This window comes from Ostrinia nubilalis, chromosome 9 (genome assembly GCF_963855985.1).
Source record: "Ostrinia nubilalis chromosome 9, ilOstNubi1.1, whole genome shotgun sequence".
NCBI lineage: Eukaryota > Metazoa > Arthropoda > Insecta > Lepidoptera > Crambidae > Ostrinia > Ostrinia nubilalis.
The window spans coordinates 16,852,175-16,864,660 of record NC_087096.1 but is presented as its reverse complement, the minus strand read 5'-3'; the positions used below and the strand labels follow the sequence as shown (position 1 = coordinate 16,864,660).

At 40.8% G+C, this 12,486-nt stretch overlaps 1 protein-coding gene across 1 annotated transcript; it reads right to left on the bottom strand.

The window, feature by feature from the left end:
• Positions 1 to 2,086: 2,086 nt before the first annotated feature.
• LOC135075063 (15-hydroxyprostaglandin dehydrogenase [NAD(+)]-like) lies at positions 2,087 to 3,131 on the bottom strand. Its single transcript, XM_063969427.1, has one exon. The coding sequence runs from the start codon at positions 2,945 to 2,947 to the stop codon at positions 2,204 to 2,206; it is 744 nt and encodes a 247-aa protein (XP_063825497.1). The 5' UTR covers positions 2,948 to 3,131; the 3' UTR covers positions 2,087 to 2,203.
• Between the last annotated feature and the right edge of the window lie 9,355 nt (positions 3,132 to 12,486).

Below are 12,486 nucleotides of genomic sequence, written 5' to 3'. Positions count from 1 at the left end.
GGTCTTCCTTTGATTGGTTGTAATGTTAAGGACTGCTTCTGATATTAATTTCGTATTATGATTAATTTCAAAAATTCTATTTATATTATAAAGTTTTCAAGTCGTCTTTTTATATTATAAGTAAATACAAAAAAAACTTGTTTTTTTCTATTTATATTTTGTTTGAAAAAGAGAACGAGCTAAATCCAAACGACTGGTATTACATTATTAATAATACACAATATCCGTACGCAATGGAACCGTGAGCACGCAATAAAGTGGAATCAATGTTTCAAGAGAATATCTACTCGCAATTCTGTCAATCAGCGATGTGACGGGACACGACCGGAGCTGCGGTCCACGTCGGTCGCAGTTTTGTCACTATCCGTCTTTGTCGCTCATGTCGTAATGCTGCTGGGAGCAAAAGAGACTGAAGCTACGGAAATCTCGTTGCGGAATCCGGCCGGTCTATCGCAAAACAAACGCGTGCCAACACGCCCCCGTCAGTACGTGCGAAGCAAAATACAGGCTGTGTCAACATATCGACACGGAACACTTGACACTGAGGCACGAGCGTGACGTGTGACACAGAGCCACGCGCGGTAGTGAGCCGAGTTCGGAGCGAATAGCGGGTGAATATTAATAAATTATGATTCGTAGTGTAGATTCAAGCAAAAATAAATACAACAGGAGCACAGTGTGGATTCACATGTACTACTATTTCAACGTTGATCAATTTCATTAAAATATCTAAGCCATTAGCAAAACAAACAAAAATGCACTACAGGCATGATTTTAATTAATTCACACATTGTATTGTGATAGCCAAGCCATTGCTTGGCACAACAAACATCAAGTTTGTGTTCTACATGTACCCAACACGTCTTAACTACTGATATCCTGTCAGCTCTTACTGTTGTAGGTTAAATAGTGAACGGAGTGGATTGGAGTATAACTTTGTTTAGGCTGTAAACTTAGACGACTAAACTATTTTTTTTAGAATCTAAAATTTAATCTAAAAGATTCTAAAAAATTGGTCATTTTAACTCCCAAAAATGCATCAGAAGTGTCAATCTCGCAACGTTACGTGATGTATACTGCCAACACCAATATGCAGGTTATTCATGTCAGAAGTATACAGGCTACAAGGTAAGCTACAATATTAACGTGTCTTAAAAATATAAAACAATACAATAGTTTATAGTTTGCGATAAACAATCTACTTACTTTACGTGTTTTTAACCGTTCTTTTACACAATGTATGAAATACCTACGCAATTCCAGGATATTAAATTTTTAACGTCTCCCCATTTCATTCGCCACTAGATACGATATTCGTTTCAAGAGCTCTCTAAGGCTAGGCTTTGAAACCAGAGCACTTCACAATAGGGATGCACATTATTTATCGATAAATGTATAATTTTTGAGTAGGTAGTATTAACCCAGGTCTTTTTAGGGCGCCCTATGTACGGCTCGTTCGAGATAAGATATAGGTTGGTGCTGCGAAGAGTGGCTAAAGAAACTCAAAACCTCCTCAGTCAGGCAAATCTGAAGTCATTAGTTGAGTTTGAAACAACGGCTCTGCAATATTCTCATACATAATTTATTATGGCAGGGATGTCAGTATGTAAACTCTGTAATTCTAACTTTTAAATGAACAATGAATCATTATTTTATTTAAAGCTATTCAAATAATAATAAATGAATACTTAATGATAGAATAAAAGGGAAAAACACCAAAGGTTTTGTAATTTAGTAGTCGGCAAGTTGTTGCTAAAATAAACCACAAATATTAACTAATTTATGGTGCTACACCGCAGTTTAACAACGACATTAAGATTGTTCTATCGATATAGACGACACTACTCGAGTGCTCCATTCCTATTAGTAATAAAAGCCGCCGACAAGTTACTCTCGCATCAAAGGACTGAAATAGTAGGCGGACACCTTTGAACAACACACTCTAAGTTCAAATGTAAGGGATGAATAATTTAGTTAACCTTTTTATGCCTGTTTAGTCTGACAAATTTTTTACCACGGGTTTTACTTAGCATCAAGTTTCTCTTTTTTAGAAACGGAATTATGGGACTATAATAAATTAATGACGTTAACGTTTTATATTTTATTTTTCACAAATAATATCAAGCTCTATTTATATTTTCTACATTCAAAATTTGACCCTGATTTAATGCTTGAGAACTTACTAAAATTATAGTAAATCCGCTTACAAAGATGGCACTGGCCTGACGGGCTTGCCACCATCGACCACCCAAACCGTTCCACTATCAGCTCCTCGGAAAATGGCCGCGGCAGCCTCACCCACTGCATCAGGGTCCTGCCAAACCGCTCCCGCCATGAACTCTTTATACTCCCCCTGTAGCTCCCCAAAATTGCTAAGATTCGTTCGCGTTACTCCAGGACACAGAGTAATCACTCTTACTCCATGCGCTTTAAAATTAAGTGAATGCCCAACGGTTTTAGAAAATCCGTTCACCGCATGTTTAGAAGCTGTGTAGAAAGGTAAGTATGGCAAGCTCACTAAGCCCAAACCTGAGGATATGTTAATGATTGTGCCCCCAGGACCACCAGCGTCTTTCCTCATGTGTTGAAGGAATTTCATTGTCCACTCAACCAAAGCAATTAAGTTCAGGGCTAAAGTCTCTCTTATAGAATCTTCCCTTTGCCAGCCAGCATTGTTGACCAGGACATCAATGGTTTTATATTTATTGATTATTTCTTCAGAAACGGTTTCCAAATCGGTCATTACATTACATTTAATAAACGCCGCTTTGCCTTGACCATATTTTGTTTCAAGGTCGTTTACCGCCAGTAGTCCTGATTTTTCATCCAAATCAAGAAGAATAACCACTTTCACTTTATTTTGAAGAAATGTATCAGCAATAGCGAACCCAATGCCTTTAGCTCCTCCTGTAATGATGGCTGTCTTCCCTTCCAAATCTCTATCCATTGTTTTTTTAAAGAATGCTTATGATTTTTACTTTAAGACTAACAAGTGTTATCGTTATAGTGACTAACGTACGACTAGTACAATACTTGTACTTTTAAATGTCGAAATTGTATTCAGTACAAATACAGTGAAATATATAAAATTTACATTGAAACAATGAACATAAAAAAAATTACGTGAATTGTTTCGTAAACGAATTTGACATAAAAATATTTTACTGTCGGTCGTGCGTGACACACTTATTATTGCATTAGATAAGCTATTATGTTCAAGGAATAATAATTATTTCTTGGTATCCTTCCGTTTGTGTTAGCGACGTCAAGAATAGTCGAGATTAATGTTGGCAGCATCATGTCAAATAGTGCAAATTAGCTAATTAATCTGTTTCGTAATTAAGAAAATGAACATGAAATTTTCGCCAAAAAGGCAATACCGTAGCGAAAACCATCAGGCTCTCTCGCTTACTCACTCGGTAGGCCTCTTTCTTGCATTGTCTGATCTCTCACTTCCACAAAATAGCTTCTCTTTCACACTTTTCTGGAAAATCTGGAATGTTCAGGAAAAAATAGAGAAGAAACGAGACGGAAATATCGGACCTCTCGCTTCGAACATTCTAGAGCGCGAGATAGCAATATGTTTTGTCCTTGTCTTGCACGGATGGTCCGTTGCGCAAGGCAATACCGTAAAGAGAGCCGTTTTAGGTTTTTTGTCAATAACTTCGCCAATTTTGAGATGAAACTTTTTGTATAATGTAGATAATTTAATTACGCATCTGTAGAAAATAAGAAACCATTGTAAAACTACCTGCCAGTTGGAGAAAATTAGCAAAATCTGTGGATTTCCCGAAGACAGGGATAGCAATAGCGTGTGAAAGCAGGACGGAGATAGCCGCTCCCCATAAATACGGAATGAACCGCTCCAGCTGGCATGTATTGTTATGTTCAGTTCAGAGAACAAGTGCTCCAAGCAACAAGTGATCTGAAGAAGCAAGAACTGAGAAAAGGAAGCGAATAATAAACGCGAGAAGTCTCAGCAAGTGAAATAGTGGTTTTATTCCTGCAAATAGCACCTACTACGCCTGACATAGTAAGGGCAAGCTCTCAACGGCAGTCATCATCGTCCGGTCAGCGCTCTCGAACACACACAAACGCATACAGTCCACTGCAGTCCACCACATTTTCCTGGTCCTTCGAGCCGGATTACGGGAATAGCGAAGATGCCTGTCACCAGGTCGGAGAAGCTACGAGGTGCCGCCGCCGCGGCTAACGCCGCCGCCGCAGGGAGAATTACGTCGCCGCCGGTTCATGGAGGAAGTACTCCGACGGAAACCACGGATACTTCATCAACGCTGACCCCGTATCCCGCCGGGGGCGCGTCCTCACCGCGCATCGCCAGGGACCACGCCGCGCCGGCTGTTAGCACCCGGGTTATGGGAGAGCCCGGCGTGCATTTGGGAAGAGGGGAACCAGCACCGCGCTCCTACACAGAGGAGATAACCGCCGACGTCACGAAGCCACACGAAGCACTGAGGGCCCGTATCGCGGAAGCAGAGAAGAGACGTGCCGCCGCCGCCGCCGCCGCCGCCGCCTCCACGCCCACCGCGGCCAATGTTGCCGCCGCCTCCGTCGCCGCCGCCAACGCCACCGCCGCGACTGCCGCGACTCCCGCGACTACGGTGACCACCGTGCCGACTGTTGAAGGACAGTACGCGCCACCCACGCCGCAAGTACATGAACAAACGCCGCGACTGTCACGAGTGAATCAAGACACGCGCTCCGTCCGCTCGTCAAGAAGAAGGGCAGAAATAGAGGCCAAATTAAGAGTGGCCCGCCAGGAACTGGAAGTTGCCAAAGCGGAATTGGAGTTGGCCCAATTGGATTCCGACATGGAAGAGGATCCAGAAGAAGTGCAATACAGGCAAATGCAGATCGAAGATTGGTCGGACCACTCGAGCATCATCGCCGAGAAGGTACCGCCGAAACCACAGCCGCTACCGCCGCCGCCGCAAGTTCTACCGCCGCCGCAAGTTCTACCACCGCCGCCGCAAGTTCTACCGCTGCCGTCGTCGCCGTCGCCGCCGCAAGTGTTGCCACCGTTGCCGCCGCAAGTGTTGCCGCCGCAAGTGTTACCGCCGACGCCGCCGCCGCAGCCACTAATTTCGGAAGGGAGAACCGACATTCAAGAGTTAGCCATGGCCATCACCAAGCTGTCACAGAGGGCAGAGGGTGGCCTCACAAGACAACTGGTCGACCTCCCAAGTTTCAATGGCGCATGTGAAGAATGGCTCGCGTTCAGAAGGTCATATGAAGACACCGCGCGCTCCTTCACGCCGGCACAGAATCTGGCGCGACTACGAAGGTGTCTCCAGGGGCACGCAAGGGAGGCAGTCAAGAGCCTCCTGTTCACCGCCGAGGATCCGGAAGAGCTGATGAAGAGCCTGGAGGTCCGGTTCGGCAGACCTGGAGCGATTGCCCTGGCGGAATTGAAGAAGATGGAAAGGCTGCCAAGGGTCAACGAGTCATCAGGGGAGATCTGCATGTTTGCCAGCCGAGTCCGCAATGCCGTGGCCACCATCAGGGCTCTCGGCAAGACGGAATATTTGTGCGCACCAGGAGCCGTAGAGTGTCTTATTGAGAAGATGCCGCCGACAATGAAGTCTCGGTGGCTGATGTATCAACGTGAGCACCGAACAGAGGGAAAACCTGCGCTCGAACTCATGTACGACTTCATGGAAGTTGAAGCAGATATGAACAGCGACTACGCTCCCCCAGAAGTGTCCTGGGACCAGAAGAGGAACACGTTCAAGAGGCCGATCCACCACGTCCCACAAGCGGAGGAATACTACGAAGATCAGAATACCGACGAGAAGAAGTGCCCAGAATGCCGAGAAGATCACTGGCTGTACGAGTGCAAGAGGTACAGGGAATCCAGTGTAGACGGAAAATGGGAAATGGCAAAGAAGGCAAGAATGTGTTTCAAATGCTTGCGCTTCAAGCACGCAAGAAACACATGCTGGGCACAGCCTTGCAAGAAGTGCACGAGGTGGCATCACATCAGTCTTCACTCGGAGAAGTCCGCAGCAACGAAAACTCAAGAGAAGCCCGCCGAAGGAGTTGTATCGTCGGTGCACACTACGAGCTGTGGAAGGGCCTACTTGAAGATGACGCCGGTAAACCTCTACGGGCCCAAGGGGACAGCAAGAGTGCTCGCGCTCCTGGACGAAGGGTCCACCGTCACGCTGCTGGACTCATCAGTAGCGAAGAAGATTGGGGCGCAAGGGAAGCCGGAAGCCATCACCATCGCGATGGTCGGGGGGAATGGAATGGTGAAGAGCAACTCCCAAAAGATCAACATAAAGATCAAGGGGGTCCATTGCAGAAATAAACTCAACATAGAAGCGAGAACTATCGACAACTTGAAGCTGACGAAGCAAGGTGTCGAAGAAGGAATGCTTCAGAACTGGAAACACCTGAAGAAAATTAAGAAGAAGCTGGTCTACGACAAAGAAGTACCTAGACTTCTGATTGGGCAAGACAATTGGGGGCTGATAGTCACACGGAGACTACGCAGAGGGAAGGCCTCCGAACCAGTTGCCTCTTTGACCAGCCTTGGATGGGTCCTGCATGGATCCAACACTGGAGGAAGTGATCCAGTGAAGTTAGTGCACCACAGCAGACTAGTAGAAGATGGAACGGAAGCCTTGGTTCACCGACACTTCGAGAAAGAGGACATCGGAGTGGAACCACGTCGGCCATGCAACGGCGCCGACAAACCGGCTCGCAGTGTCCTGAAGAAGACCAATAGAGGGCATCAGGCGCACCAGCGTCCCGTCAAAAAGAAGGAAAAGGATTCAGTGTTGAAGACAACATGGAAGAAAGATCGTTTCGAGACGGGGGAAGAATACATCGGAGAAAAGAAGAATTCCCAAGTTGTTGCCACTGTGAAGTGCGGATCCCAGCGACGAAGAAAGACTCACGCTGAACCACTTCCTCATCGGAAGATCCTGCGGAGCGATGGCGCCGGGCGTGTTCAAGGACCGCGACTTCATCGGGAAGGTGAACTGGAGGACAGCGCAGCGCTTGACAGACCACTTCTGGCGCAGATGGCTAAAAGAGTACCTGCCAACTTTGATGCCAAGGAAGACAGCCGGACGGGAAACAGAAGACCCTCGAGTCAGCGACGTCGTTTTTATAGTCGACGTATCGCTTCCAAGGAACACTTGGCCACGAGGGGAAGTGCAGAGGGTATACCCCGGTCCGGACAGAAGAAAACGAGTCCTCAACGTGCGAACACCCGGAGGAGTGCTACGGCGACCGACGCGACAAGTGGTAGTCCTGGTTCCTGCCAAGACGTCGCATCCAGAAGAGGGAGTGCTTCGCACTGCGGGGGAGATTGTTAGCGACGTCAACCGAGAAAATACGCTAACTTATTCATTAGAATCGATTAGCAACGTTAACAGTCAGATAATGTAGTAAAATAATCAATTAGAGTCGATTAGATAAGATAAGATAAGCATTTATTGTTAATTGTGTTGATACAGTGGTGTTACATAAAAGGCACATAATGCTAAAGTACACAATTTATCCATTTCGGACGTACAATATAAATTGTCAAAAACATAATTAATTATTAATTGGATCTGGGGGCACGGCAGTGCCCCCACCAAGTCGAGCAAAAAAGCGGCACGGCCGTACCATCCTTTTCTCGAAGCAATTCAGGCCATTTTCGACCGCCTGTAACTTCGTTGTGGATAAAACTAGAAGGCTGAATTTTCATTAGCTATGCAGGCATTGTAAAGACACGGTATATTTCAAATTTCATTCAATTTGAACCAGTAGTTTAAGAATTATAACGGGTCAAAGTTTCTTAATTTTGTCACTCACTGACTGACTCACCGATCATCAAAATTCTAAGGCACTTCTAGCAGACCTAGAAGCTTCAAATTTGGAATATAAGTAGTGTTTGGTGTATGAATCAAGGAAAAACTAAAATATTTGGGGGCACGGTAGTGCAACCGCCAAGTCGAGTAAAATTTTTCAATTTCGGTCCAGTTTTCTAGATACATAACTATGCTGTCTACAAAATACAAAATGAAATGAGATCCCATCAAAAACAATACTTGTCAAAAAAACCAAGTCTCGCAACTCAGTTGTTCTACGGTAAAAAGTTGTGAGATCCATGTAATACCAAGTCCAGGCCAGGAAATCTTTAACGTTTTACATAAATATATTGACTTGGCCATCGCATGAAAACACGTGTAAATTAAATTATTTAGTGCGATGGCCAAGTCAATAATTTATGTAAAACGTTAAAGATTTCCTGGCCTGGACTTGGTATTACATGGATCTCACAACTTTTTACCGTAGAACAACTGAGTTGCGAGACTTGGTTTTTTTGACAAGTATTGTTTTTGATGGGATTATTATTTTGCAATGTCAGTTATTATAAAATTATTCATTACATTACATTAAAATATTCATTTAAATTATAAAAAGATTTGTCAAATAACCAGTCTTTGAGCGTTCGTTTAAATTTGATTCCCTCTAATTGTTTTATATTATTTGGCAATCGATTGAATATTTTTATTCCAGTTACGTATGTACTTTTTTCATAAATGTAACTAGAGGGTTTTACAACACACATATTATATTTATGTTGCGAACGTAGATTGTGCTTAGTATCACTTTTTTTACAAAACAAATATTTATGGTCTTTGACAAAAACACATATTTCTAGTATATATATACACGTCACAGTTAAGAATTTATAGTCTTTGAATACATTTCTTAATGATACATATTTATTTATATTATACATAATACGCAGACATTTTTTTTGGAGTATAAAAGTGGACTCAACATTTACAGAGTTACCCCAAAAAATTATGCCATAAGTCAAGAGGGGGTACACATATCCATAGTAAGCGTTTTTCGCAACGTCAATTGATGATATATTTGTCAATATTGAGATAGCATAACAACTACTAGAGATTCTTTTATTAATGGATTCGATATGTGCTTTCCAATTTAAATTTGTATCAACAGTGACTCCCAAAAATCGTGTATCACTAACTTGTTCAATTTTCGTTCCGTTTATATTAACATTAAATTGTAGTGGTTCTTTTTTGTAGTTCTTAAATTCAACAAATTTGGTCTTTCCTAAATTTACTTTCAAATTTATAGATGCTAACCAATTTATAACCCTATTTCGATGGCTCCTACGTATAAGGGCGAAACTGCCGCTTACGCCTTTTTCCAATTATTTAAGCAATGATTTCACTTTGCTCTAATCTATAACATCAGTAAGAAAAAAATTTTTTTTTCCATTAGATACAAAATAAAATTTTAGGCAAATAGGCGTATGTGCAAAACTACGCCACGTATAAAGCCCAATCATACGATTCGTCAATCTATACGAGTAGTTGCTTACATAAACATATATTTTTTATAATCCAAATCTTAAATAAAGCCATGAAAATATTTAGCAAATTGTTTTATTTATAAATTATGACACATTATATAGTTATTTAATTTTTAGCGTTAAGAGTCGCATCTCAAACTAATTGTAAATTATAAATAACTTGAAAAAATCGAACTGCCTAAGGCATCGTGGGTTCAATTCCCGCCTTAGGCAATTCGATTTTTTCAAGTAATTAATATTTTTTTAAAATATGACACATTATGTTAAAAGACCTAACTAAATCTCGAGCACAGTATATGGGCGTATTTGCGTTAAAACGTAAAACGGTACATTAAACGACTTTTTCTAACTGATTTATTATTGATATAGCACATGATAACAATTAAAATAATTACATGCATAAATAAAGAGAGTAATCGCTTAAAATATTATATTTACGTTGTCATTTAAGTCTCTTTACGTTGAACAATATACATGAAATTATAGAAATATGCCGACGTAAAAGGGCAATGCGTAAAATCTCAAAATATATAAGAAAAATATAAAAATTGATAACAGCAGTAGCAAAAGCATTACATGTTAAGGCTAAATGTGAAATTTCATTAAATTCGTTTTAGTAGGTCAGAAGATATGACCCAAAAATATGGTTCTGGCCACTAAAATGGCTCTCCTGTAAAATTTACTTTTTTCACTTACGCCAGTATACGTAGGAGCCATCGATTTAGCGTATTGTATATTTCATCAACAAAACCACCATCATCCAATCCCTCCTTAGATATAAATATTGAGGCATCATCAGCATACATGACGCACAGGTGACTGGCTATTAAGGGAAGCTCATTGATATATATCAGAAATAGGAGAGGTCCCAATACACTGCCTTGCGGTACGCCTAGAATTATTTTTTCAAAATTAGACTGCACCTGCTTGATTGTCTTAGTATTTTCATCATATGTGTCTAAGATTGTCGCTTGAAATCTGTTTGTCAGATAAGATTCTAAAAGATTAAGGGCATTCCCTCGTATACCTATTAGGGTGGAGCACGGTTGTATGGGAAAAATTTTTTTTTAGTTTCGAAGTTCTAATAGGGGGGGATTTGTGCCTTATATGAAAGTATAAATAACTGTAATTTTTTATCCCATTTAATGAATATCTTCTGCCTCCGCAGTGACTTCAAAATTTTATTTAAAGTTGAAAGTCGTCTAAGGTGAAATATTGCGCTCTATTTATTAGTAAGAAGGTATTAAATGACAGATAATTTATAGATTATGTATTTACTAAGGTAATATAACAAGAAATACATGCAAGAATTAGATAAATTACTTTAATTATTATGCTTGAAAATCCTTTTTTGATCAAAATTTAGGCATCACGTTTCGCGATTCCAACTTGACTTTTATTGCACCTTATTAGTGACTTTCTGGATGCAGTGAGAAATAGAATCTTTGATCGTAATCTTCACAGGTCCCTCAACAGCTTGAGTGAGGTAGAGAAGCCTTAAAACAAAGGTTTGCTCTCACCACCTGATTGGACAATGTGCTGAATTTCTTAGTCAAATAAATATCTCAGAAGCGGTTGTTTGGTTAAGTAAATTAAATAAATATATAAAATAGCATTAAAGTGTATCACTAGTACTTAAAAAAATCTAAGTATTGAAGGGTGACTCGTACTGTGTGACTTCAGTATGTGACGAGCGGCCAGCTCTCAGACATCGTAAGAAGACTGCTATCAGGATACTCGTAATAGCTTTTTCTCCGGGTAACTAGTTCTTTAATCTTTCATAGGGTATCTGGCAGGCCTCTCGAGGCCATAATAATTTTAAACAGATGACGGGTGCCATCTTTGCATGATGGTTTTGTCTTAATCAAAAACCAGGAAGAAGCACAGACTTTAACCACAATAGTAGCCAGAGGTATCAAAATTTCTATTGGATTTTAAGTTTCTACAATACAAATGTAGTATTCGGTACGCTCGTGTGATCTAACGGGCATGTTACAATTCACCAGGAGAAATTATTGCGAGATTTTGTGAGAATACGCCTAATTACCGCCGAAGCAATTTTATGCGAGTTCTGCTGATCAGTACTCAGATAATTGGCCATTTCTGATCCCATTTGTCCTTCAATTTGTTCAAATTTATAGATAGGCAGTTTCTCACATGTTTCCGGAGCTTTTCCAGTAGACTATCTGACAAAGACGCGAGTCGCGAAAAGGGCCAGAAAAATTCTCTTCTCGCGCTCTCTCACGCCCTTATTAAAATTATAAACCCAAAGCCTGGCTTTTTTGTGTATTTTACATTGAAAATATAGCATATCAGTAAACGATTTGTGATAAAAAAATAGTATTTTATTGAAATATTGCACAGATATGTGGCGCCTAAGTGAGGTCTAAAACCAACTTTTTTTATAAATTCAGTGTCGATGCGGAGGCAGTTACTCTAAACCGAATTGATTAATATTTTGCATGACTTCATTTAAGCCCTAAAGGCACAAAATTTTGACTATTACATTACAGATATCTGAAAAAAAAATTTTCGCTCCACCCTAATACCTATATGATTGAGTTGTTTTAATAATATGTCATGTACCACACAGTCAAAGGCTTTAGACAAGTCTAGGAACAATCCAATGCAGGTTTTTTTATTGTCAATATCTGTCCATATTTTCTGTAAAATGTTATATATAGCTATTGTTGTATTTTTTCCTTTTTGGAATCCAAATTGGTTAGTACTTAAGATATTATTTTTATTTAAATATGCTGTTAACCTTTTTGCTATTATCTTCTCGAATAATTTAGAAAAGTTAGGTAATAATGCTATAGGTCTGTAATTTTCGTGTTCTAGAGATAAATAACATTCCATCTCTTTCTCACATTATCTGTCATCTCGCTTGCACATCAATTACTCTTCTACACACTTCTGGAATATTCGAGAGAAAAAGGAACAGGACGGCAACATCGGACCTCTCGCTTCGAACATTCCAGAACTATGGTTCCAGAACATGAGAGACAGAGACAGGAATATCGGGAGAGAAAGGGATGGATATAGCCCGGGGCCCTATAAATACGGAGCGAGGCGCTCCGGGAGACAAGTTTATTTAAAGTTTAAGATAAAGTTCAATT

Coding starts and splice junctions, on each gene's coding strand:
- LOC135075063 (XM_063969427.1), bottom strand. CDS start 2,947: ATGGATAGAGATTTGGAAGGGAAGACAGCCATCATTACAGGAGGAGCT.